This window comes from Patiria miniata, unplaced genomic scaffold (assembly GCF_015706575.1).
Source record: "Patiria miniata isolate m_02_andy unplaced genomic scaffold, ASM1570657v1 HiC_scaffold_30, whole genome shotgun sequence".
NCBI classification, from domain to species: Eukaryota; Metazoa; Echinodermata; class Asteroidea; order Valvatida; family Asterinidae; genus Patiria; species Patiria miniata.
This window is the reverse complement of record NW_024037070.1, coordinates 6,885,847-6,912,250: the sequence shown is the minus strand read 5'-3', so window position 1 is coordinate 6,912,250 and position 26,404 is coordinate 6,885,847. Positions and strand designations below refer to the sequence as shown.

At 40.3% G+C, this 26,404-nt stretch overlaps 1 protein-coding gene across 6 annotated transcripts in view; it reads right to left on the bottom strand.

The window, feature by feature from the left end:
• Positions 1–786: 786 nt before the first annotated feature.
• Positions 787–26,404, bottom strand: part of LOC119739196 (protein CBFA2T1-like) — a 46,978-nt gene continuing 21,360 nt past the window's right edge. For 4 of the 6 annotated variants that reach the window (XM_038214039.1, XM_038214038.1, XM_038214034.1 and 1 more), the window contains exons 2-10: positions 19,560–19,691; positions 17,547–17,770; positions 16,703–16,792; positions 15,970–16,148; positions 14,263–14,510; positions 11,325–11,407; positions 9,411–9,681; positions 4,687–4,877; positions 787–2,038 (exon numbers count right to left, since the gene is read on the bottom strand). In XM_038214039.1, coding sequence (XP_038069967.1) covers positions 1,727–2,038; positions 4,687–4,877; positions 9,411–9,681; positions 11,325–11,407; positions 14,263–14,510; positions 15,970–16,148; positions 16,703–16,792; positions 17,547–17,770; positions 19,560–19,644 — 1,683 coding nt within the window. In that variant the 5' untranslated portion in view covers positions 19,645–19,691 and the 3' untranslated portion in view covers positions 787–1,726. The remainder of the gene's footprint in view (positions 2,039–4,686; positions 4,878–9,410; positions 9,682–11,324; positions 11,408–14,262; positions 14,511–15,969; positions 16,149–16,702; positions 16,793–17,546; positions 17,771–19,559; positions 19,692–26,404) is intronic. The other 2 variants (XM_038214037.1, XM_038214036.1) reach the window with 2 other exon arrangements.

The window sequence follows — 26,404 nt, the reverse complement described above, 5'->3', positions numbered from 1 at the left end:
TCATTAATACCACTCTACATGTATGATAACAACTTAGATGCGAGGACACACAGTGAGTGTTCGAAACACAGAAAATGGATACCTATCCTAAACCTTACAATATCTGTCCAACCAGACAGTAATCAGATAGTTTAACCCTTTAGCACTTGTGTTATACATTGTACTATTTACTCCTTATTGAGTCCATGAACAATAGAGTTCTGGGACATTTTGGGGTGGTATAAGGAGTAACGGGGACAAATGTGTTAAAATTTGTCCGTAAGGGGTCGTTCAGATGGGGGGCTTATCTCCGGAGCTAGCTAGCTCCACCCTAAATAGTTGTTGTTGGAACGCAACTTAACTATGCCTCTGCAAGTATCTCCAGAGCTATCCAGCCCCAATTCTAGCCCCCAAAGTTTTTGGGTCTAGCTCCACTTTCAGCTCAACGGGGCTTCTTTTTACGACCTAGCTCCACCGTTATTTGTCGTTTGGACGTTTGAACGCAACTGATCTAGGTCCACGCTGACGCATCCGGTCGTTATTTATTTGCCGGACTAAATATTACGTAACCTATTTGGGATCTTTCAGCTGCTGTAACTCCAGCTCCGGAGTCACCATCATTGTACGAACGTGAGCAGATTTTGGATTTGACCACCAGCTCCACATGAGTTCATTAATTGGAAAAGAGCTAGCTGGGGAGCTGCCCTCCATCTGAACATACCTTAAGTAATATTACTAACGAGATCATTCCCCAACAGAGTACATGAAAAGTCACTACGAGAAAACAATTATTTCAACAACTATCAGTGTATTTTGGGTCTTCGTTTATTTAAGATTCCCTATAAAGAGTCATTTCTAGTCTGATAGGTCGTTTGTATGTATGTTACATTCATTTGAACTTAGTATGAGGTGCGCGAATGCAAAAACAAAAAAGGTGAATTTAAACTATAAATTTAACAAAACTTAAGTTTAGTAACATTCAAGAATACACATTCTAAATCATCTTCATTATCCTTTGGCAATCCGTAGAAGTTATCAAGAAATGTAGAGATTAGTTTTGACGGCTTGGGGAAACTTTTTTTTTGCGATTTTTTTGGAATTGGGGACGTTCTAGCATCGGACTCATTATGTGTTCACAGGCTCTGAGGACCATCTGATTAACATTGTTGTTCACGTTAGGCCGATCATGAATGTCTTGTATTGTGTTGCCCGCAAATGAATAAATCATACGCATATTAAAAACTGCAGTCATTCATTTCTTTCCCTCTCTTTTGCCAAACACAGATTTTCTGCCATTCATAAATGTCGAAAGTTAGTGTTGTATTCGTTTCATTCAATGTTACACTTTGTTTTGATTTCATTGTACATTCAAGTATTGTCAGTACAGGTAAAAAGTGTGGGTAATATCTTGACAGAAAGTATTGAGAAAATGTTCAAACTTAAAAAAAAAAAAACAAACCAAAAAAACTTCAGTCTACACTCTTTAAAGCAGCACACATAAACGAAGCCAATTTGATAGAAGGGAAGTTTATCCATTCGGTGTGTGGGTAAAGCCAGGCAAACGATTCTGCCAAATTTTTACACAACTTGAAAGCTGGCAAGAAAGTAATAATACTTTTTGTTTCCATAGATATATTACATACTTCTCTTTATATACATAGTACAAATTGTTGAGACATTTTAAATGTAAACACTGGTGAGGATTGTATAATGGTTGGTTGTCGTCTCGTTACTCTTCGCTTCGCCCTCACCGAGCGGCCTCCGCAGTTACGGCGATAGCAGCAGGAGGGGAGCCTGCCGTCGAGACGTTAGAATGACTGGATTCTGCGGGACTTGCCGCGGCGGAGGACGCAGCGATCGCCGCCATGGGTTTGCTACCGGCCGCCTGGGGTGCTGTCGTGTCCCGGGTACCCTGTGCACTGGTACCCTGCGCAGCATACTGTCCACACACGCGGTGGTGGGTTTCCCAGTCCTTGTGCTGGCAGAACGATCCACAGTACCTGGCAGTGTTGCAGCCGCTACACGTCTCGTTGGCCTTGCGTCCACAGTTCCAACAACTCTGCGGGCCAAATACAAAACGGTAATAAACAATAAGCTGTTGAATTCAAAACAAACTGACATCACTCACCTCACAGCTAAGTTTTTACATTTAAGTTGCCAACTAAATTTCTGTGCATGACAGAGGCCTACTAAAGGGCAAGTCCAAGAATTTGCGCACGGCATGTCCCATACAAGTTCAACCCTCCAAGATATTCATGGATTTCAGTGTTTTTTTATATTCTACTGTTGGGCATCTGCAAGGAGAGTACCCACAATCATTTCTTATGTTATTAGTCTTTGAGATGATTATGTAATTAAAGAAAAACATAGCGTTACCTTTTCTTGGACTTACCCTAAAACATTCGACACAGGCATGCAACAATGTTTTTCAAATTTAATGGCATAAGCGTGAAGTGAAAAATGAAGAAATCAGCTAAGCTGAGTAAAGTTGCATGGCTTTTAACAGTAATTATAGTCAACTATACTTTTTTTAAAAGTTTTCATATGGTAATTACAAAACATATGGGGTGAGATGGCCTAGCGGTTAAGAACACTGGACTAGGGGTTAAGAACACTGGCCTAGCGGTTAAGAAAACTGGACTCATGCTCTGGTGTTTCAGAGGCAACAGTGGCATGGGTTCAAGCCCGGGCCGACACTTGTGTGACTTGTGCCCTTGAGCAAGGCACTTAACCATTATTGCTTCGTCCTTCGGATGGGATGTAAAGCCGTAGGTCCCGTGTGTTGTATAAATGCATGTAAAAGAACCCAGCAAACACTTATGGCTAAAAGAAGGGGTTCGCCCCGGTGTTTTTGGCAGTTATCCTCATACATACACCATGAGGCTGTACGCGATAGCCACACCAGGCGTTTGTACAGAAGCTAACAGATACAAACCTTGTTCATACTAAGTCTTTTCAAAATTCAGAAGGCTGGATAATCTTTAAGAAAGAATTCTATCAGTCGTCTTTTGTTTTTCAATTGAGATACTTATCTCTTGGAATCTTCATCAATATACATATCTCTCAAGGGTCTAATCAGTGTACAGCATGCTTATATTTACACCCTTTGTATAGAGAAAAAGAATGCACTTTCATTCAGCACAAGAGGCAGAAAGTGAAACATGGCGTTTCTCTCACACTTTTCAAAGATATCTAAAAAAAAAATAAATAAAAAATCAACTGCCCGTCTGTTTAAGAAGCGGTCTAATATCGCATGTGGCGTTTTCCCACAAATAATGGTTTCCCCGATAACTGCCTTATCTTTGATTGGCAACCTCGTTGACTATCTTCTTGTGTTTAACTATTGAGATTATCTAAACCGGAATGAACGCACCTGACACTATTTTACATAAGAACTGCGAGTCTTCAGAAGAACAAAAATGCTTTGATATTCGCAAATTAACTAGCAATACGAACTAATTCTTTGACGAAAATCAGAAACACGATTTGCGATAAAATGCGCCCAAAACTAATTCAAATATCACCAAAACGGAGGACCATTCAAAACCTGTAATTGGGGTGATGCCTAGTAACACTAGTCAGTACATTTAGATATTTTTCCTTTCTATTAAACTCTTTTGTAATTAGTATTTTTTTTTTACAAAATGGGATCTTGATTCAACTTAATATTGAAAATTTAAATTGACTACCAGCCGGGGCCCAATTTCACGGCTAACCTTAAGCACTATTTCACGGCGTATGTGTGCTAACGGTCGCACGTGCATGGAGATTTCTATTGCTACTTTAAGCAGATTTTTCCTCTGAAGTAAGCGTGCCTTTTGCTGTGCTTATGCTAACGGTTTCCATGAAATAGACGGAGGCTCTGTTAGCAGAAAATCATGTGCTTAGCAGCGCCGTGAAATTGGGCCCTGGTGAGTAGTACAATGAGAGTTGTACTAGTACTAACTTTATAACGTGTTTACCAGATTTCGATTTAAATAGTCCAAATAAAAACTGTTTACATCGGATGCTCTCCTAAACGTATGTGAGGCATTTTGGCAAAATGAGACAGAACAGGGCAGAGGTCGAAATGAGGGTTTGTAGGTTTTAGAAAAGAGAATAAAATTCTCCGTACAATACTGTTTGTTGCACTTCAATCGGACAATTCGTTGACAAGTTATTGCTGTTTTAAAGTTAGCATTTATTGACATAATTATGAAAAAGGCCAAACTGAGAAAAAGGCCTTTTAAAGATGCAATTGTTTTTGCCTACATATATTCCATGATTTTAATACTATTTTCTTACAAAATGTGTGGTACACGTAGGGTGGCCACACCAGGTGCTAGGGTGGCCCTCTGGGACTAGTGAAAAGGTTTTCAGGTATACAAAAGTGCCAAGTGAGTTACTGTGAGAAAACTGCATCTGCATATGTCCTTTGCCAAAAAAGGGAGTCAACTCAACAAATGTACAACCTCAAACTTTCAAAGTATTCAGGAAAATTTCTGAAAGGAAATAATCCAAAAACCTCGAGACAGTAAGATACTTTGTCTCTACCATGAATAACAACCTGTAGCAGAAGACTAGAGTGCGTGGGTGGTTTTGGGCATTATGAAGAAGTAACAGGCAGGGCAGCTTTGGGCGGTACAAGCAAACCACAGCCAGGGCAGCTAGGGGCGGCACTGGGGTTAAGATACCCTCTGGATTTAATCACAAGAGTTGGAAACTCACCTCGCTCGAGTCCTCTTGATGGTTCAGCATAGACACCACATTGTCAGCAGCTTGCCGGCGTGCGTCCACCACGGCCTGGTCCAGCTTGGCTCGCTCGGCGTTCACCATCTCGTTGGCCTTCTGCTCGGCCGCCGCGACGGCCTTCTGCAGTTCCGAGACCGCCTGGCGCTTCACCTCGTTCACGGCTTCTTCTGAAAGGAATGTCGAGGACAAACGTCGTAAATGAGGTATCAACAGGCTGGACTGAAGCAGGTTAAGTAGAAAAACTCAGGGGTCGTCTCGTTTAATATTCGGGATGAGTTGCGGGAAACGCGTATCCCGAATTACCCGATGGCGTCAGGTACGAGTTGCAGGATTTTGACCAACTGTCCGGACTCTTCCAGAAATGAAATGATCAGCATTGTTTGAAAATTATTACCTCACTGGGGGAAGTTGTTCAGAATCCTGCAACAAATACTCTATACAATGGGCAAATTGCACAGATTTTAAAAACTTTTCACAGATATATACAGGGATGGCTCCTTACATTATGTCCTTTTGTAAAGCAAAGGTAATCATTAACCTATTAACATGTGTATTACATTGTTTTACATTTTGCTATATTCACCGAAGAATCTATAGAACCATTACTTGGGCGGTTTGGGGCGCTAGAGGGAGTACTAGGCAGGGTGGTTTAGGGTGGTACAGTGACTGACGGCGGGTTAAGTTGAATTCTCCGAATCAAAAGCAAATACAATTCTAGGGATTTGAAACTGAAGTAAAGACTTCTACATGTATGTGCAATCACACAGGTTTCTGCCAAAAATTTTCCTCCCAAAACAACTGAACTCTTTAAGTTGAATTCTTCTAAGTCCGGAATTAGACTAGTATCTCAGCTAGATGACTAATTGCATTTTCTCCTAGGTACAGAATTCAATAGTGACATTCCCGACTTGGTGTCATCTGCGAAACATTACGGTAATCAACGCAGGGATTTTGTTTCCTAACCACATTTCCCCCCTCTTTCAATCCATTAATGGCTAAACACAATCATAACATGTCCAGAACTCAAACCCCAAAAGATTTACCACATGTTGTTGAGGCCCTATCTTAAGATACCTATAGAAGAAGAAGGAAAAAAAACCTAGTTGTCAGATCTGCAGCTTTTTGTCTTGAATATGATTGAGTGGCCAGACCAGAGTGTTGATATGTAGCTGCAGGACAGCTGCAATCCATTTGGTGACAGGCTGATAATACTATGGGGGCAGAGCAAGGCCTGGGCCCCACGGTGGGGGCTTGCACCTGGGTAAACAAGCCTGACCTTATTATGCTAACAGGGACAGTCGCCTGCCCTTTTGTGTTCAGATCAGCTGCAAGGTTCTTACACAGGGAAAGAAAAAGTGATCAAGGCTGCTCCACTTTTTTTTTTATACACTCTATTTTAACTAAGAAGAATGGATTAGTTAAAGCAGTGTGGGTTGTAGGCTTGTGTTTTTACGTGAATAAGTAAATTTGAGCACAGCTAATAATAATAATAATAATAATTATGATACATGTATGTGGAACTGTGCAATGTTTATCTAAACTTAAAGGGAATGTACAACATTTGCTTCTGCTGTAATTTTTAGAAATGGATGTTTTTTTTTTTGTTTGTATTTTATAGCAAATATTGTTACACTGTCTTGTTTGAAATTTTGGGTTTGTAGATGCTGGAAAAACCAAGAAAAACAATCATGCTCCCCGCAGTCCGGTTCCCTGACCCCACGTAAGATGAAACAGAGCAATTAATGGACGTCTTGGAATTGTAAGGTCAGGGAATCAGTCTAGGTGGCTTGTACCCGTTCATAGGTGTGTAATTGATTGCAAACAAAATGCGGACTAACTAAATATGGTAAACTGGGAGCAGTATTTGCAAAAAAAGCCAGTTTTTTTCAACGCTGGTTGGCCGACCAGTGTTGAAAATTATACAAAAATACCACTTTTCTTGAAAATGACAGCACACCAGGTGCCATGATTTCACAAGGTGCTTGAGACTATCATTCACTAACAGTCCAGTAAGGTATTTCATAATAATTTAGTAATTTTGTTTTTTGATGTTTGCAAATGTTGCATATGCCCTTTAACACTAAAATACTTGTAGAATGATAAGTGTTCAAAAGTAACTTAAGGCGTTCATCATTTACTGCTTGTTGAGATTGCTAGTTTGTCTTACATGACCTACATTGTTTCTTTGTTGTGACTGAAGTAACGTTTAGAAACCTATGTGGGTTACTAGACCCATATATTAACTTCTGGACAGTGAGAAAATAAGCACACGCCTTCGCCGCTTTTAAGTTTAATTTTGCACGGCAAAATCGGCCCGTTTCTGGGCTGTTTCGCAGGGTACTTTACTTACACCTGAACTGGTTTGCTTTCCAAGTAGGCTATCGATGCTAATAAATTAAGTGGCAATAATAAGCAGTCGGGTTTCGTACAAAAGACAGTGTCAAATAATCGAGGGAAATCCATTGCAACACCGCTGTTTGAAAAGAAAATAAACAAGTTTATGGGCCACGTGCAAGCATTTCGAGGTGAAATAACAATTTCAGTTGAGACCGATTATTTTTTATAAAGAGTCGAATTAAAAGGTTATATACAGCATTTGCTTTTGCTGTGATTTTCAGAATGGGACGGATTTGGGGGTTAGTATTTTATAGCAAATATTGCCTTACACTGACCTGTTTAAAGTTTTGTGTTCATACATGTAGATGCTGGAAAACCTAAGAAAAAAATGCTGTTCTTGTAGTCGGATAAACCGACCCTACTTCAGACGAAACAGAGCAATTTTTAGACGTTGGGAATTGTCAGGTCAGGGAACCAGACTAGCTGGCTTGCACCTGTTCACGGATGTGTAACCAATTGCAAACAATATGTGGACTGACTACATTTGGTAAATTGGGGCAGTATTTGAAAAATGTCAGTTTTTGTCAGCCAATCATCATTGGACATTGACACGAAAGTTCCTCTTTTCTTGAAAAAGACAGCACACCATGTGCCATGATTTCACAGGATGCTTGAGACTATTATTCACTTACAGTCAAGTAAAGGTATTTCATAATTATGTGGTAGTTTTGCTTTTTGATGTTTGCAAATGTTGTATGTATGCTTTAACTTGCATGATTCTTCCGTTAGAACACATTTTCCCAATTATTTTAGTCTCATATGTACCACCACCTATATACATGCAAAACTGAAATTTGTCCAGATGTTTTTCTCTGAGTGCATACAAACTGCACTTAATTAAATCATAATTTATGCACATCATTCATTTTTACGATTTTTTCTTTCTCTGACCCAAAGCCAGACTGTACAAATCCCTTGCATTTGAATTCAGGAAAGCTGTACCACTGCCTTGCCTTGCCTGCCAGCAGGTTTGCTAGGAACAGATGGTTTCCAGTCATAAATATGCAACAATTGTGAACTAAATAAAAGATTAGAGATAGACTGGAACACAGCTTCACGATATGCTGATGGAATTGACAATGTAGTACCATACACTGCACTGTTCGTGGAAGCCACAATGCAATCAACCCAGTCCTTATCGCTTCAGATCCTTATCAGTATCAATGGACCTTTTGCGTTAGAGTATTTCTTCAGAGGGCGCTCTTTCTTATTTCAATTTAGTAACAATGAACGCAGTAAAGGTGTGCTCATGCATACAGCAATACAAATACCCTTTTTTTTCGTTGGAGGCAACAAAAGTGTTCAAAATCTAAGAAAAGGGTGCTTAACAACTAATGTGATGACATTTTGGATCAGTGAATGCTGTTTATTCCGAGAACACAATATTCTAGGATCTCGATTTCAATTCAAAACGTGACGAGTCATGTTTTGAATTGCACCCAAAATCAGCATCTGGGACACGTTCTCATTCAGCCGATTGCAGCTACGCTAAGTCACGCACTATCCTGACGAATTACAGCAATTGCGCGTTCGCGTCGTGTCAACGCTTGTGCGCACCCGAATCACCGAATCACAAACCAACTACAAATGGAAACTTCCAAAAATGCGTCACTTGATGCATCTTTGGAAATAGCATTCTAATATTGTTTTCTTCAAAATGACAGCACGCCAGAAAGAATCATTTTAAAAGGAGTTAAGTGCCATTACTGTCTTTAAACCAAGTATGCTTTTCAGCAATAAATTTGTCAACTACTTTTTGGGTAGCTGCAAAGGATATACTCCACATGTGCCTTTAAATCCTCCCTAATGCATAAAGTCTAAAGAATAAGATCTCAGCTTCTGCTTTACTTAACACTTCATCCATGTCAATCACTGAAAACTTCAGGTTTTTTTAAAGCAAAAACCCTTGACTTAATACTTATGCTTAATCAAATGAGTGTGATAAATCCCATGTAACTAATTGACAGCAAAAAATCAAACAAGAGTGTTTAGTAACTTGTTTTTTTTCCCTTGGTTTTTAAGAAATATTTTTTTTGGGGGGGGAGGGGGCCTAAGGGGTAATGTATAGAGTTTGCATAGTGTGCCCTCCCATGGGCACGCCTTTGTTCCTTAGTGATATGTTTACATGCATTCATCAGTAGACTCTTTGTACTTTCATTGTCACTGAATTTGCATAACCAAACCTGACCACTACGAAGGCGCTGTGTGCAACCTCTCTATAATAGAACACAGAAACTGACAAACATGAAAAAGAGGCAAACAACGACAAAAGAAGAGGAAAAGCCCTGGCTAGAGACACACACCGAATGAAAGATGTTGGAAAGTGCATTCACCCAGTCTGAGAGAGTTCCGGGGCCCGCCGGCCCGCCGTTTGACCTCGGCGATGCGCTCCTCGTTCCCCCGCAGGCCGTGGGGTATCAAGTCGTCGGCGCGCTTCTTCAGATCCTGCTCGGTGCTTTCGGTGTGTCGGCGGGCCCACAGCGACAGTTCCTCGCGGTCCTGGATGCTGCGCTGGTGGAGCACGGCCAGGGCACGTTTGGTCTTCTCTACCATACCCACAATGCATTGCAGCATCTGCATGACAAATGGAACAGTGCAAATTAATAAGCCTTTTCGGAGTTCCAACTGCGCGCATTCGTAACCTGTGACAACGCACATTGTTTGTCTCAAAAGCCCTTTGACAGTACCCACAATGCACAAACAGCCTTTTTGTAAAGTCAGTGGCGCGATGATGTCAAAGGCCATTTGAGACAAACAATGCGCGTTGTCACAGGTTATGTATGCGCAGTTGGAACTCCGAAAAGGCTTATTCCAAGTAGACAGCATGTGTCTACATGTTCCTTTCAGGATAATGTTACAATATGGCACTAACAAAATTACTTTACGAAAAAAAATATGGATGTTACATGTAACTGGCAGAGGGAATTCTCTGATTATGATGAAGTATAGATGACTGGTATCAATTTTTGACAGAGTTTTGAAAAATTGTGTTGGCAGGATGATTAAATGATATTGGTTATGGAAAACGATATTGTGGGGGGAAAAAACGTGACCTAGGAATGCACGTTCCACCAACAGACAAACGTTTCTCACAAACCTCTGGAACAGTTTTCTTTAAAGGGTCCATGAAATGAATTTTTCTTAGGAGCATATTTTGTGGAACTTTCCACTCCTCTCGCACACTATTTTACATCCCTTCTTGGTTAATTTTATTGACAAGTTCTTTCTTTCAACATTTAAAATTGTCCGTGCTTTTCCAGACAACTGAGGGCGCTGTTGCTGTGATGTCATCTCAGGAAAACACTGTTCAGTTTATGGGTATCTGCTCAAATTGTGAACCCAAATAGTTTGCTCATTGAAAACATCTGTGAGTGTTGGGAAAGTTTGCCCACTGGCTTACAGCCATGTACTGACACAACAATGAATCACCACAGAACAGAAAAGTTACGACCGGCAAAAATATCCACAATTAGCTGCGACATTGAGGTTTCTGCCTGAAATGAAACCACAATTTTGTTCACGAATATGGAAATTTGCAACAGCATAAAAACCAAAAAAGGCATCAAAATATCCTCGAAAATGGCAAAACCAAAATTGAAAATACGGTTAAATGGGGCATAAATGGGCATTTTCACGGACTGCATGTAAAAAAAAAAAAAACTACATTGCATGGGCCCTTTCTGCTACCAAAGAGGTTTTTTTTAATACGGAACCCAGCCATTAAACACTGTTAAACGCAAACACATATTCTTGTCAATACTCAAAGATAAAAATGGCCCCTTTTCAGTCCAGTATTTTTGTCAAATTTCAAATCTGAAACACTTGAAGACCTTCCTGAATAGACACCGAGTCTCAGGAATCCTATTCTTCTGTGCTGCATTGATGAAGCTCAGTATCGGTGTCGACAATTTCCATAAATGCTTTCTTCCCCCGTAATACAATACTTCCTGTGACTTCTTGAATGACCAAAATGCAGTTTAACGCTTGGCTCATTCATCGACAGACCACGTCATCCCAACCGTGGACATTCACACTGATTTATCTGGGGAAATCTTCTTGACATATTGGCTGATTGGCTATCTCATCCTACGGGAGGAAAACGCAGGAAGCGGGGCCCATTGTTTTGCTTGTGAAAGTCTTTCCCTAAAAATAGAGCCAGAAACGAACCGAAGATGAAATCTTAAAAAAAATAAAAAGGAAAAAAAAAACCTACTCACCGTGTCGACATGTTTCCAGTCGTCCTCTATTCTATCGTCAAGAAACATTTGATCGGGGTAGACGTGCTCTCTAGCTGGAAAACCTACAAAGTTACACAGACAAAAAAAGAAGAAATTCTCACTCACTGAATTCTCTTGAAAAGTGCTCATTACAAAATATTCCCTTACATGGCCTGATATTAAGAATCTTTAACCCGCTTAACCTCGTTTCAAGTCGTCGGCACTAAACAATTAACCGCACAGAAGGAATAAAAAACATGCCTGAAGCAATTTTGGTTTGTTTGAGCATTTCTCTACTTGCTAAACAGAAATACAAATGATGAATTAAAATCGTGTGAACAATCAGGCCCAAGTTGAAAAGAGGTGGTTATTTTTATTGAAGCGCAAAATATTCACCAACCACAAAGAAAACAACAAGAATTAAATTTTGAATAACAATGAGTAGATATCATGCATGCCCAACAGCTATCGGCGTTTTAATTAACTGATGCAAACAGCGACAAGCTTGGCCGTGGCTTTACCGCCATCACGCTGGCCACGTGTTTCTACGACCCACTACTGATCCTCTGCACGGTTCAAAAGCTGAAAAATCACAGCCCCAGGCAACCCCAGTGCTAGTCTTGTCATGCCCAGACGGGCCTGATCCGGTTACGTCTTCTATTTAGTGGGCCACAATCATCGTGGAGACATTCGCTGATGCATTCAGCGTATTCATGGCTTGGGTCTCAAGACTGAATGGCCAGATTTACTTACAGCGGGATTAATATTTTATTGTGCTGTACTGGGGAGTCGAGTAGCACAAATTGATTCAGCGGGCAAACAGGCCTCTGGATTCTTGTAGCAAACTCTTTACTAGAAAAAAAAGTTCCGTCTGACTGTTCAAGTTGTATTTACTTTAAATTGAGAAACATTAATATCGGATCTACTTCAGTTGAGGTAAATAAATTTATAAATGCGCTGGCTTCATTACGCCAGTACAGTCTGAATTCTTTAGCACACTCTTGCAAAAGCGGAAGTTTTCTCTACCTTTTCCTGACATATTTATTTAACTTGAGAAACAGTCTCACCATGTTTACTTCAAATGAGGTAAAAGAAACTATTCCAGTTATCAGCATATCGATCGTTGACAAGTTCATTTTCATATCGCAGGTTTAAATTTCAAAAAACAAATGCTTAGGAAAACAGCTTAACAAATTTTGGATAAAACAGATCCAAATGCTCAAAGCTATCGTGAGAAACTTAGCTTTCAAATATAATGTGCTGACTTGTAATCCTCTATTTACAGGGTTGAAAAATAACATTAGAAATAACCGACACAAATTTCTTCACATACAATACCTGGAAAAGCAGAAGATTATCAAATGTGTGTTGTTTGAGTACATCTGAATTTACAAATTCATCTTGTGAATTTCACTTTTGATTCACTGCTTCTGTTTAAAATTCCTTACCGCCTGCTTACATTTGTATTACTTTTGAGTTATCGGTCCGTCATCAGTGTGGGGCTGTTGCGCTAATTTTACGACAGGAAATGAGAGATTTCATCATTGCACTCTCCCACTTAAGCCGATAATTGAAATCAGATGTTGCACGGAAAGATTACTGGGAATTACGCGAACGGAAACGCCCAAGTCTAGAGAGACTTATTCCCTTCCCTCATCGTAAGATGTGTGGCACGTTGACAAACAATGACACATGCCCCACTCAGGATGTACACGTACATGCGCACAATAAAAAGGACTTAGCAGTGTTGTAAGTCGTAAAAAATACACAGGATCACATCCAATTTCAATCCAAAAACGAGAACCCCTCCTTCAGGGATGTGACTGTTATGTTAACTGAATGAACAATCTGAAAACTTGACGAGGTGAAAAAAAAAAAAATACAATTTTCAGGCTTGTTAAATATGATTTTAATCCAAAAAATCAGATTTTCTGGATAAAATTCAGATTTTTTTATTTAAATCGAGTTTTTATTTTTTTTTTGTCTTGACATGAATTATCAAAAATGTTTGGTTAGTCATATTACATACATTACTATATTAGTCAACTGCAAAAAACTACTTTGCATTGCATTTTTACATTTTAAAACTCCCCAAGTGTTTTTTTGTATATAAATTCTCTGTTCCTAAAAAAGAGAGTACCGTCTCAATAGCTTCACTATATTCGAGGGATTTATGAAATTATGGATCACTGAACATGAGCGAAGGACCCATTATTGAAAACGAGGTTGGCATCTGTTTCAGTGTTATTCCCTCCCCCCTCCCCATCCATCCCCGTCCACCCCCACCCCTAGCCAGCCCCCTCAAAAAACAAAAACCATAAAAGAGAATAAAAACTGACAGCAACAAAAATGTGCAAAATCCGTTCAAAAAATGAAAGATGATCAATCACGATTAACTTATTCATCTCCTTACATATTCTTGATTAAGTCCTACAACCCCTCCAAACAACTGATCTCAATGCAAAATTATGGACAGCCCGTTTGGCCATTTCTAGCTGTACAAAGGCTTGAAGCTCCTCACTGGTTCCCGATCCCTCCATCCAATTGTGGGGAGGGAACCAGTCTCTACCACTCCCATTGTTCAGAAATAATTAAAATGTAGTCGTCTCAAAGTAAACATAATTTGTTTTCTAAACACAAATTTTATAGAAAATATATTTTTGTTACCCTGTTACATGTAAATTTGTTTGAAAACAGAAAATGAATAATTTGTTGAATAAAAAGCATACATTTCCACTAAATTTGATATCTTTCTTCACAAATGTATTGTTCTTGGCGTGGTACCAGTAATATGGCGGACGGCGACTTCACTTTTAACAGCCAACGGGCAATCCAGATATATTTTCATATGGAGATCGGTGCTCCAAACATGGAATCCTGGAGGAACCTTTGTGATCGTGAACACAACTTTGCAGGCTGTCATGACAAGAATACTCACTGTATCCTGGGTGCCTGTCCCGTTCCCGTTCGTATCTCTCCCGGGCCATCTCCCTCATCTCCCGGGCGTGGGCTAGGTCCTCCATACGAATCTGATGATGCGGCATGGCAGCGGCCGGGTAGTGGTTGGGGGCCTGGGGCGGCGTCGTCAGATGGATACTGCCGGGGCTGACGGAGCAATGCCTCTTGGGAAGGGGGACCTCCGTCATGTTGTGGTCGGCACCGTTCTCTTTGGGTCGCCCCATTATTCTGTCAAAATGGCCAGTACAAGTTCGGTTTCATCAATAAACTCATTTTCTTGGCTTTCTTGGGGGTGGAGGGGGGATATTTTGGAAACAATTTTGTTGTGATCGGCACCGTTCTCTTTGGGTCGCCCCATTATTCTGTCAAAATGGCCAGTACAAGTCCGGTTTCATCAATAAACTCATTGGCTTTCTTGGGGGTGGAGGGGAGGGGGGGGATATTTTGGAAACAACGGGAAGGCGTTACTTGGGGTGAGTGAATTAGGGCAAAACATTTTACCCTTATTAAACAAAATTATCACTCCTATAACTGTGTCCACCTATTGTGCCTACTTACATGTATATAAAAAAAGGCTAATTATAGAGTGGGTAAGAATGTTAAAACCTGACACTACTTTTTTCTTCATATGTCATCTCAATAAAGGTCAGTCCTAGGAAAAATGTTGAAAAGACATGAATCTTGAACTGAGAAACATTTCCAATTTTGTTAGGAAATACTCCATTGACTTGTACACAACCAAAGAAGTGGCGTCAGGATACTACATGCTTTCCATAGAATGTCCCTCCAACAAAAGACAGAAACATCACCAAGGAAAAGAAATCAAATAAAACACAGGGCAGTTAAAAGTACATTACTCCTAACGACGTCAAAATTTAATGTTCATCTATTCTATCGAAGTGGGAACTTCCGTACACCACAAAAGACGAGTTCAATGTAAACAAGCTCACTAACCAATTATATGTATGTAAGCACGTTGTACTTTGCAATCATGTATTGCCCATACTGAAAGTAGGGGCTGTCACACTGGCCGTGAGTACAAATGCGAGTCACTCCTCCAAACACTGTCAGCCATTCCCTCATTATCTTTGGCACAGGACATGATTACGGAACCAGACTATGAACAAGTACCCCCTCAACGGTTATAAAGAGAAAGTTGAGAGGGACAACTCGGAGGGACAATTCGAGCGCACAAGTCCGCCTGATGCTCGCGCAAAGATTGAATGGGTTTCTGCACATTCAGTAATGCGCGCTTCGCGCCATATGCGCGTAAACTTTCTTTGTGCCTGCACGCAATACGTCCCTCCCACTAAAGCTCCCGTGAGTGGGTGACAAAGCACGGTAACTTTTTAGTCCCTGAACCGCCCCAAACTGACCTGCCCGTTACTGCCCAAAACCACCAGAGCACTCAAAGGTTTATCGATTCATCAGTGAATAAACACAAAGTAATACAATGTAGTACACATGCTATAGAGTACCGAAGTAAATACATCACGTGCACAAAATGTGTGTAAAAGACATTGGCGCGTGATTCAGCCCGTGAACCAACACGCGCGCGTACTCCATTCGTCTGCACTAACACGCGCGCGTACTCCATTCGTTTGCACAACACTTTCTGGTTCTAAATGACATCACACTTTGGTACTCTATTGGGTTTAAGTTACCGCCAATGAGCTGATGGCCTTACCTGTCGTCCGGCGTTCGTCGTTTACCGTTTTCGTTGATATCCGTCACGGCTTCCCCTTCCGCCGGCACGGCTTTGCCGTCCAGAATCTGCTGCTCGTGCTGCATGTAATACTGGGAGGGTGTCATTTTGGCTAATCTAGCACAGTGCATCAACTCCCGTTGCAGCAGAGACAGATTAGCCTTAAGGGGACAAAGAAAATCAGACATCAATTATTGAAAAATTAAGAAATCATAAAAGCCCCCATTTATTTCAAGCCAATAAAATGTACCCTTTTTTGGTGTCATCGTAATATATACATGATGCCAATCATCTATGAAATTGCAGTCTTTTTTTTCAGGAACAGGACTGAAACGTTAAGAAAATAATTGATATTTCACACAGAGATTATTGCCAGCAATTTTTACGTTAAGTAAGCGTGCATGTTTTTGTAGTGAAGATAATTCTCAGTTGTCTCAAAACAGGACTACCGAGTACGCTTTTAAAGTTGCGTCTCTTGCCATTAAAACTAGTGGCTGACATCCATTAATCAAATGGGAACCAGTGACAAGCAATATGTGTAAAGTGCATGACATATTGGCTGGTAACATGTTGTTGCTATGGAAACATTTCTGTGCTAAACTCCATGAAACGGGACCACAGATCAATACCCTGATATCAAACCAAAATACTCTAAATTGTTTTTTAATAGTGGAACTACTTTCTTGAGACTTGCAAGACGTTAACGTTAGAATACCTTGAGAAATGGAATCACGAATGGTCTGAGGGGAAAGTTGGTTGCTTCCTGAAGTTTGTGGTGGAAATCTTCCACCGTCAACGCGTTATTCTGAAGAAAAAGAGTTTAAAAAAAAATAGTAAAAAAAAAAACATTCAAAATCTCTTTATTATAAATTTATTTTGCCAATTTTATGTTCAGCAGTTGATTGTACATGTGCAATGCTAACGTTTGCTAATGTCGGGAACATTTGCACAATTGACCAAATATTTGCCATGAGTGTTGGTGAACGTTAGCAACAAAGATCTACCTGAATTGTTCCCTATGTTTTCCAGGATGGCCGACAAACACACTGAACATATACATCATGTCAGGGCTGAAATATTCTGTTATCTACATCTGCAGTAAGTTCATACAATACTGGTACCATATCACTTCCGTGAGTCTCTTCATAAGATGGAATTTGCGTTTGGGTGATGTAAATTCAATACTGGGTTTTGCCCTTTATTCACCGACGTATTTTATAAACACTGCATACTCAGTGTTGTCCCGAGTGTGGGACACTCAGGTGGGAATCGAACCCACAACCTCCTGTTCAGGGCTTGGCTGGCTGGTTCAAAAGTTCTAGTCTCAATTACTTTTTCGAGAATTTTGACAACAGTTTTTCAATGACATAATATCTCCATTTGAGGTTGGCATGTTCGCAGAGCCTAGCTACCGAACATAAACATGTTCGCGAGACTGCAGCTCACCCCAGGTGTACAAAACTCCAATGAACAAAAAAATATATGATGGCAGTCACGTGAAAACCTGTGAGCTACAGAGTTTTCTTAAAAGAAAAATTAGAGAAAGAGCAGACTCTTACCACGAGTCCCATGACTAAATTCCTGACTCTCTCGCCAATTTCAGGCGAGATGTCCGAGCCAAACTGCTGTAGTGTCGTCAGGAATCTCTTGAGTTTACTAAGCTGCCTGGCCCCACAGGCTGGGGGGAGCTCCTGGCCTGCTGGGGTCATACCGGTCACGTTGCTTGGGGGTGACGGGGTGCTGTTCACGCTGTGCGGAGAATGCATCCCATTCACCAACGAACCTGATGAAGGAACATTGATTGTCTCTGGTAAGTGGAGGCTCATCATCTAGACAAGATGACTTGAGCTTTGCCAACTATCACGGCAATCTAGATATTTTGCGACACCATATACAGTATAGGCTTTATTCACAAGTCGGCAATAATAAATTGAAAGCGAGGTAAAATCTTCATTTTTGGAACTTGCAAATAGAAATGAAAGTCATGAAATTAAGTTAATTACAAATTAATACCAGTCTGCTCTGATGAATATTTTAAAATTTGCGATTAATTAAATGCTAATGTTTTAAGCCACATCTTTAAAAAAAACCTATATAGTGTTTTTTTCTCATAGCACGGCCACTCAAATTGAAATACATAATAATTTGAATAAATAAATAAAGCCGCAATGACAACGACATCAGGCATATTCTGTCTATACTTGTAGGTAGAATCTCATGATGTCACGATCACTGGAACTTTATTGTTACATCAAATTGGGTGGCAACGCAGTGAGTGAAAAGTAACATAAAGTACATCTACTCAGTTATAGTCTCTATAAACTAGTGCAAAACAGACCTCAAATTTCAGTTTCCATACATGGGCGTCACCAGGATTTTTTCTAGAGGGGGGCAATACATATTTTTGCCAAAAAATGCATTTCTCAACACATTCTCGATTGATCAGTTTTAGAGGGGGGCAGGGACATTTTGCCCCCCCCCCCCTATTAAATTTACACCACTATGACTTCGCGCCTCTTTTTCTTTCTTTTTTTTCCCTTCTTTTTTTCCTTTTTTTTCTTTTCCAAGGGGGGGGGGGGGGGGGAAGTGCCCCTCTTGCCCCCCCTCGCGACGCCCATGTTTCCATAAGTGTGTTATTCTGATTACACCATACATCAAAAAAATAGTTTGAAAGGAAAATTGATGAAATGATATTCAATAACAATCTCCAATGTCCCCATGGATCATTGCATCCGTGTACGTGTGGAGAATCCTGATAAAACTGATGCAAGGAACCAATGCGTGCATGTACATGTGGTTTCTGCACATTCATTTTTTTCTATGTCGGCCAAGGTTTTCATCTTTTTCGTAACATATGTTCAGTACTACCATCGTGCACATATGGTACAAACATGTATGTACAGCCTAATAGCAAAATGAGTTTTTTTAAGGGAATATACAACATTTGCAAACATCAGAACACAAAACTACCAAATTATCACGAACACCTCACTGGACTGTTAGTGAATGACAGTCTAAAGCATCCTGTAAAATCTTGGCACATGGGTGTGCTGTCATTTTCAAGAAGTCGTGTTTTTTGTATTAATTTCCAACGTTGGTCGGCCGAACAGCGTTGGAATAAAACTGGCTTTTTTTCAAATACTGCTCCCAATTTATCATATTTAGTTACTTCGCATTTTCTTTGAAATCGATTACACACCTGTGAACAGGTACAATCCAGCTAGACTAATTCCCTGACCTTACAATTCCCCGACGTCTATAAATTGCTCTGTTTCAAGTAAAGCGGGGTCAGGGAACCAGACTACAAGAAAATGATTGTTTTTCTTTATTTTCCAGCATTTACCAACCCAAAACGTCACACGAGTCAGTTTAACAATACTTGCTATAAAATCATAACCTCCCAAATCCATCAATTTCTGAAAATTACAGCAAAAGCAAATGTTGTAAATTCCCTTTAAGTAGGCAGAAGATGATTGGTCATAAAACGTGTATACAACTGAACCTTTTAGAAAGATTTCAGCAGATGACATGTTACATGGTGGACACCTTGCAAATGCATAAGAGTGCCTTACCTGAAGCTGAGTTTGTAGACAGAGACCTAGGATGTGTTGCCATAGCTACAGCACTAGGTGACGTCTGGGTTGCAAGCTTATTCATGGTAGTCTGTTCCACTGGAGATTCAGGTGTTCGGCTGTCACTGTGATCTACATGTCAATACAAAAAGGCATGAAGTGAAAATAAGAAATCTTTTTTGTTTGTTTCGTCTTTTTTTTTAGTATCGAATGGAAAACTAATGTTGCAATATCCACCGTGCCGATATCCACTCTGGCGGCAGGTGCGGGGGAAATGAGAGTGCGAAAATGAGATGTAAAAGGAAAACAGATCTTGGTGTTTGGGAAAACAGGACACCCTAGCGTCAGCCCCCAGATCGGATATTACTCTTGTTTGGGAGCAGGTGGAGTGGCTACGAGGCATCGAGGAGGCAGAAAGGTGAAGCGCCTTTTACAAAATGGTCAACCTGGCAGGATCAAAGGACGGGCGCACCTGCCAAGGAAATCTAAAATCAATGCCTCCGATGGCGCTGAGATGCTGGATTGAGGATGCCAGCCTGACAGGCTAATGGTCAAAAGTACTGTGATCTCAAGTCCTTTCTCTTTCCTCTGACAGGAGGACAGACCAGAGAGAGAGTGCCTTAAGATGAAGACCGAGAGAGTCCAAGACAGATAGAGGTTGACAAAAAGGGCCAGGTTGTCTTCTGCACCAAAGTTTGTGAGATACTTTACGTCAGATTGATGCACTGTGGTAGACTTTAGTGGTTACTCAGGCACCGCCCACAATCAAGAAACTGGAACAAACTTGCAGGCCTACGCAAACACTACACAGGTGCTGATAGACAATAACTGCTCACTTGGTAACTACCCTCCATTCCAACACTGTCCCAAAAACTTTTGCAACAAACTTGGCACACAGAAAAGTTTTTGAATCCACTCGTCTGCAGTAAAATTAGAGTACAATCGCGCATTTGGCTCGGAGGATAATCTTAATTACGGAATTGTGATTTTGTGTGTGTGTGAAATACTGAAATCATTTTTTTCAATTTTTGCTTCTCACAATAAAAGCTACTTTTCCAGAGCTGGTGATAACTTATTTCCCTTCAAAAATTGAGAAGTTTGTGATAAAAATGCTGAAAAGAAATAATAATTAAATACCACCACACACTCCACACAGAAATAAGATAAATACCCATTTAGCACATGAAATGCTGAAACACTATAGTATTTTTTCCACACACATCTTTCCCAATGGCAAAAAAGTGAAAAACCAATTTGTCCTCTCGATAATTAAGAAAGGGATTTTTATGCTAGTCAGCAAAAAAACCCCACAACCACTAAACATAGTTTATTTTACAATGGGTAATTTGATAAAGTTTCCTAAATTGGACTGAAGAAATTGAAAGAAAGCATTATCCAAATTCCAATTACACTTATTGACATATATTTAGGAGTTAGACAACATGTATGCCAGCTTCTCAAAGACCGTGCCTAAGTGATCATATGGAACGGAGTGTGACTGCACACGCACACAGAGCTGATCAGGACCCCTGAAGCAACATGATGCAACCAGACAGGATGTATGCACTCCATCTGGGCCAGAAGTTAAAGGCATTATCCACTCATCTCCACACAGACCACAGGAACGATTTCACGAAAAAATTGTGTGTATCACAACATTGATATAGGGTTAGAAACCATCATTAAGCCTCTTATGCAAACATACATTCCGTGCAAGGTGGTTCTTTCAGTCAAAATCAGTCAGGTGACAGTTTTCAACAGTTACGAGCTCCCGGCCTATACATAAAGCGGAGTTGACTGGCTGTGACTGTTTGTGTAACTTGATACAGCTATGCTTTGACTGCAGGTGATTGATAAGCCAGCCGTGCCTACTTCTTGCCTGCATTTGTCTGTTGACTGAATTTGACTAGTGAGAGTACTTGCCTTAAATCTGATATGACTGTTGGTGACTAGCCTGTGTAAAAGGCATGGCAGGGGAAGAGGATTGATTTTTTGACCGTCTGTGGCTGTTCAGAATGCAGGATGGTTAACTTAGTGATTGATGAATGCTGACTTTTTCCTGGCTGTGATTTTTTTTTTAATCCAGGGGCAGTGGCAAGATGGTTGCAAAAATGCAAAAGAACAATATATTAGGCCCCGCCCACTACGCACGTTTGGCAAAAACACGTGCACACGTGTCTCCATTCTAGCTGCATGCGTCATACGCACGTGCACGCATGCTGGACTTTTCTCCACAAACGTTAGACATTGATCACGGCTGTGATTGGTCAAAGCGTAACGGGGTGACGACTTTGGATCGGTCTCATTGGACACTTTGTCTCATTCAAAAGTCGTCCCTTGGTTGGGAACGATCTTTGTGATGTCTTTATCATGCTCTTATTTTGTTCCACCACAAGATGGCCTTAGCTGGGCCAATGTACAATGTACATGTACATGTAAGAGTAGTCTTGAGAAATAAGGGCAAATCTTTCTAAATTGGCTCTTCGCGTAGCAAGAAATAATTCAAGCCTGCGAGAGCAAGGTTTAATATTAGCATTTAGACTGGCCCTTTAATGTTGTCTGTCTGCCTGAATGATTCCACATGTCAAGCAGGAGTGGCCAGGTAGCAGATGGGTCGTCATCAATTAATTTACTTTAATGGACAGACTGAGGCAAGGATGGAGGACACTGTGGGGGGAAGGGGGGGGGGGGAGGAGGGACAGGGGAGTCAAATTGTTTCATTTCCTCCCACATTTGTTACTTGATTTGCTGTGTTATTGGGCAAACAAGAGGAAAGAATGAATTTCTTGTCTTCATTTTGCAGGCACACATGTACATGTAATTGCAGGACGTAATTGATCACTGATGAGGTTTAAATTAGCCGGTTTACCGTGCTAGCCCCGGACTCGAGCCCGTGTTTAAGCAGAGTTTACTTTTGAGTTCAATAATGTTGGTTTGTTCCCTCAATTTGTCAAAGAGAAGGAAACACAGCTCATTTCCTGATGTGTCTTGTTTCCACACAGCAAACAATACATGAGATACAGGGTTGGTTTATGTGGCAATTAAGATGTACACATGTAATTTGTTTTGGAATCTATTAGATGTGTGTGTGTGTGTGTCAATAAGAGGAAAACAAAGCATACAATTACCAGAACATATACCGGTAGTTGACAACATACATGTATACTTGCCATTATAATGTGCGAGTATACTCCAGAGAAGGTTTTTGCACATCACACACATAGGAATTATGATAATGAGATGACAAATGCATAGTTAATACTACCGAACTCTACACTCACAAAATAATGCAATCCACTAGCAATTCGTTAATGTTTCAGTTAATTAATATGAAGGTAAATTATAAAAAAACAACATCCAGAAGTTTAATTTGCAGGTTTTGATGCAAGCGGGTCCAAACTAAATGCAGTGCATTAGCCTGTACTGGATAAATTAATGGGTAAAAGATTACCCCTCGTGTTCATGTAAATCCACGGCAGCCATTCCGGCAGATGGTCTATACTCTCCGAGAAAAGCCAAAGTACTTGTTATTTTCAATAAAAAAAAAAGGAAGGAAATTTGCCAAAGCCTTCCAAAGTGCGCAATGCTTGTATGGCTGTGCTTAACCACAGGGGGCGGCCATTTCAACCGGGCCTGTTTTCCCTTGAAACCTCTAGGAGTCCCCTGTCTTCCTCTCTACCATAGGACAATTATCTGATTATGACATCTGTTGGCTGGCCTGCCCGGGTCTGGCCTGGTCCGCTTGTCACTCATTTTACATACTCGCCGCTTTTACAACATAAAGATACTTTTTAATATCCAGCGTAATACACTAACAGCCTGGTCCCCGCGCTGTCGTCTCCGTGGTAATTTCCAGATCCTAATTTGGGCCCATCTGGCTAAGAATTTCGGGTGCTGGGGAGTGGATTGCTGGAGTATTATGTGCATCGTGGAAACACTTCTAGGATGTCTGGAGAGAGTTGCTAGCTATTCTGGACGGATATGAGGAATCGAGGAACAGCTGGGTGGCCACTACTGAGAGTGGATCAGACCAGACCGCATTATGTCTGGAAACAAATTCAACCGGTCCGCCAGACGACATGTTTGTTCAAGTAGAGCCAACTACATGTTAAACAAGAACTTCCCTTTCGGGCAGTCATTCTGGCTGAAAGCTATTCAGAAAAATGTAGCCTTTGAAGTCGACACGTCTTATGAATGTTACCGATTTGAAGCAATACCAACTACAAATGTCCTTGTGCACAGTGACTTGTCCAGTTTAGCAGAATAATTAAGTTTTCATATTCCAAACAGCCGTGCATGTAATACCAGGTAGTACGCCATTCATTTATTACATTGTACCCGGTATATGAATGTAGGGTGATTATTCAAGCGATTACCTACTCAAATGAATATTCATAACAAGGACAGATTTTTAAAGAGCTACATTTAACTTAGACGCCACATGTTATACATGTGAATATATCCAGACACATTCAACCTATATCCAGACACTTTCAACCAAAAATACGGTATTTTCAAAAATACATGTAAGTGAATGTACTTCAAATCAAGTAAAAAGATACCAGTACATTACGCTTCAAAGTTCAGGGCTTCAGGGTATAAGGCCTAACGGTACATGTGCAGTTTCATGAACATTTATGAAGATGGCCTTCAATCCTTGGTAAACAAAAAACAGACTGTGAACTGCGTTTACTCTATGCATACATGTATGTACATGAACATGTATGTACACCAGCCATGCCTTCCAAACCCTGCCTTCCAAACCGAACATGTATGTACACCAGCCATGCCTTCCAAACCCTGCCTTCCAAACCGAATCTGAACAGTGACATTCCTTGCTCTATGCATGTACATGCTCATTATGATTAACCCTTACGCCAATAGGAATGTGTATAACTACATGTACATGTTTATATTGCGTTCCTCAGTACACACCTTTAACTCACTAGCCATGAACAGCTTTCTTAGATCCAATACATGATATCTGTTGATGACATGAAATTGTACCAACAAACGTTTAGCATTAACAGGTGTGCAAGGAATTAGGGGGTGTGCAAAATCGTACTGAAATTGGAGGATTCAGGACTGTTAGGGTTAATTAATAACTGGCCAATATTAAGCTTTTCGTGTTCATGTACATGGTACATTTAACCCCCTACAATACACTACACTTCAGGGTACAAGTATGATGAACACAGAGAGTTTGTTAGCACAATCAATGGCAGTACTTAAAGAGGTTGTGGAATGCTCGAAGACATTTCCGTCATTTTTGGGGTATATGTAGCCTAAGGTGTGATGAAATAAAAACGACTATTGTTTCTGTCATGAAATGAGTACAAAGGGTACTTTTGAGAGCTATTTTTCAGGTCCTGTTTCGACCCGAACGTGCAATTTGTGTAAAAGTCGTCGTTGCGGGCAGCAAACAAAACACAGTAAATCGTGACGTAATAAACAGGACTCGTTTATGCTACTCTGCATCGGGAGTCCTGTTTATTACGTCACGATTTACTGTGTTTTGTTTGCTGCCCGCAACGACAACTTTTACACAAATTGCACGTTCGGGTCGAAACAGGCATGACAGGATTTGAAAAACAGCTCTCAAAAGTACCTTTTGTACTCATTTCATGACAGACACAATAGTCGTTTTTATTTCATCACACCTTAGGCTACATATACCCGAAAAATTACGGAAATGTCTTCGCGCATTCCACAACCTCTTTAATAATGGGTGTCATTTTCAAACTGCCTTATTGAGGATTACACAGTATGGATGACAATACCTATAAACCCTGTATACCTGAAACAGCTTACCCATGAAGTGTCTGACGCAGTGTATTATAATAGATCTAATTGGTCTCTTTGCATTGAATTTGAAGACTGTACATGATACTCTACTACGCAGCTGATCTTTATATACATATGAATGAAGGTTTATGGCACCTGAACGAAAACACTATCTATTTTAAGCTGTCACTGTGTGACCAATGTAATAAAAACTATGCTCTAAAAATAGAAATTGAGAATACACCTTGACAATACTTCCCGTTCATCATATTTCCTTCTTTCCTTTTTTTTCTGTGAGAGATACAATAAAACAAACAGCACTGACTGCTGACTAATAACATGTAATTTGAAACTCTGAGGCAATTGCGGCCTTGACAAAAAAATCAGTTGCTAATAGTAATATGGAGGTTTTCCAAAAAAGTGATTGCCCCATATTTTCTCTGTAAACATTGATACTGATACTGATAAATTAACCACTCACACTGTAATTATTTCAAGTGACATAATGTACATGAGGAGTAGAGCAGTACAGTTTTCTTAAAGTCGGTCTCACCATGATGAAAACATCACAATATGTGAACAATGCGTCATGATATATACAAATGTATTACAAAGAAATTAAAACATTGATTTAAGTGAATGAAGTGATGTAAAAGCACATTGTTTTTTAACCAAATTTCTTGCAAGTGAAAGCATATTGGGTCTGACACATCACTTCTGGGAAGAGTCACACGAACTTTCACATGTTTATGTGTACATGTACATGTACCTTACTAAATACGGGGTATACCGCTTTTTATTTTAAGGACGGTGTACCTCATTTTGTACACAAGTGAAACAAAAAGTTACGATGTTTTTCGAGTTTCATCCTGAAAAAAAAATAGATTTCTGTTCTAGATTGTTAGTTTTCTAGCAATACAACAATTATTCACTATTGAAAGAGGTATCGATTGAAAAAAATTGGTCCATGTTTACATATATTTATTTACAAGTTTCGAACAGCTAGACAATAATTCCGTTCTCGCGGGGTAGGCTGGTTCCGGCCCCACAATTAGTATCGA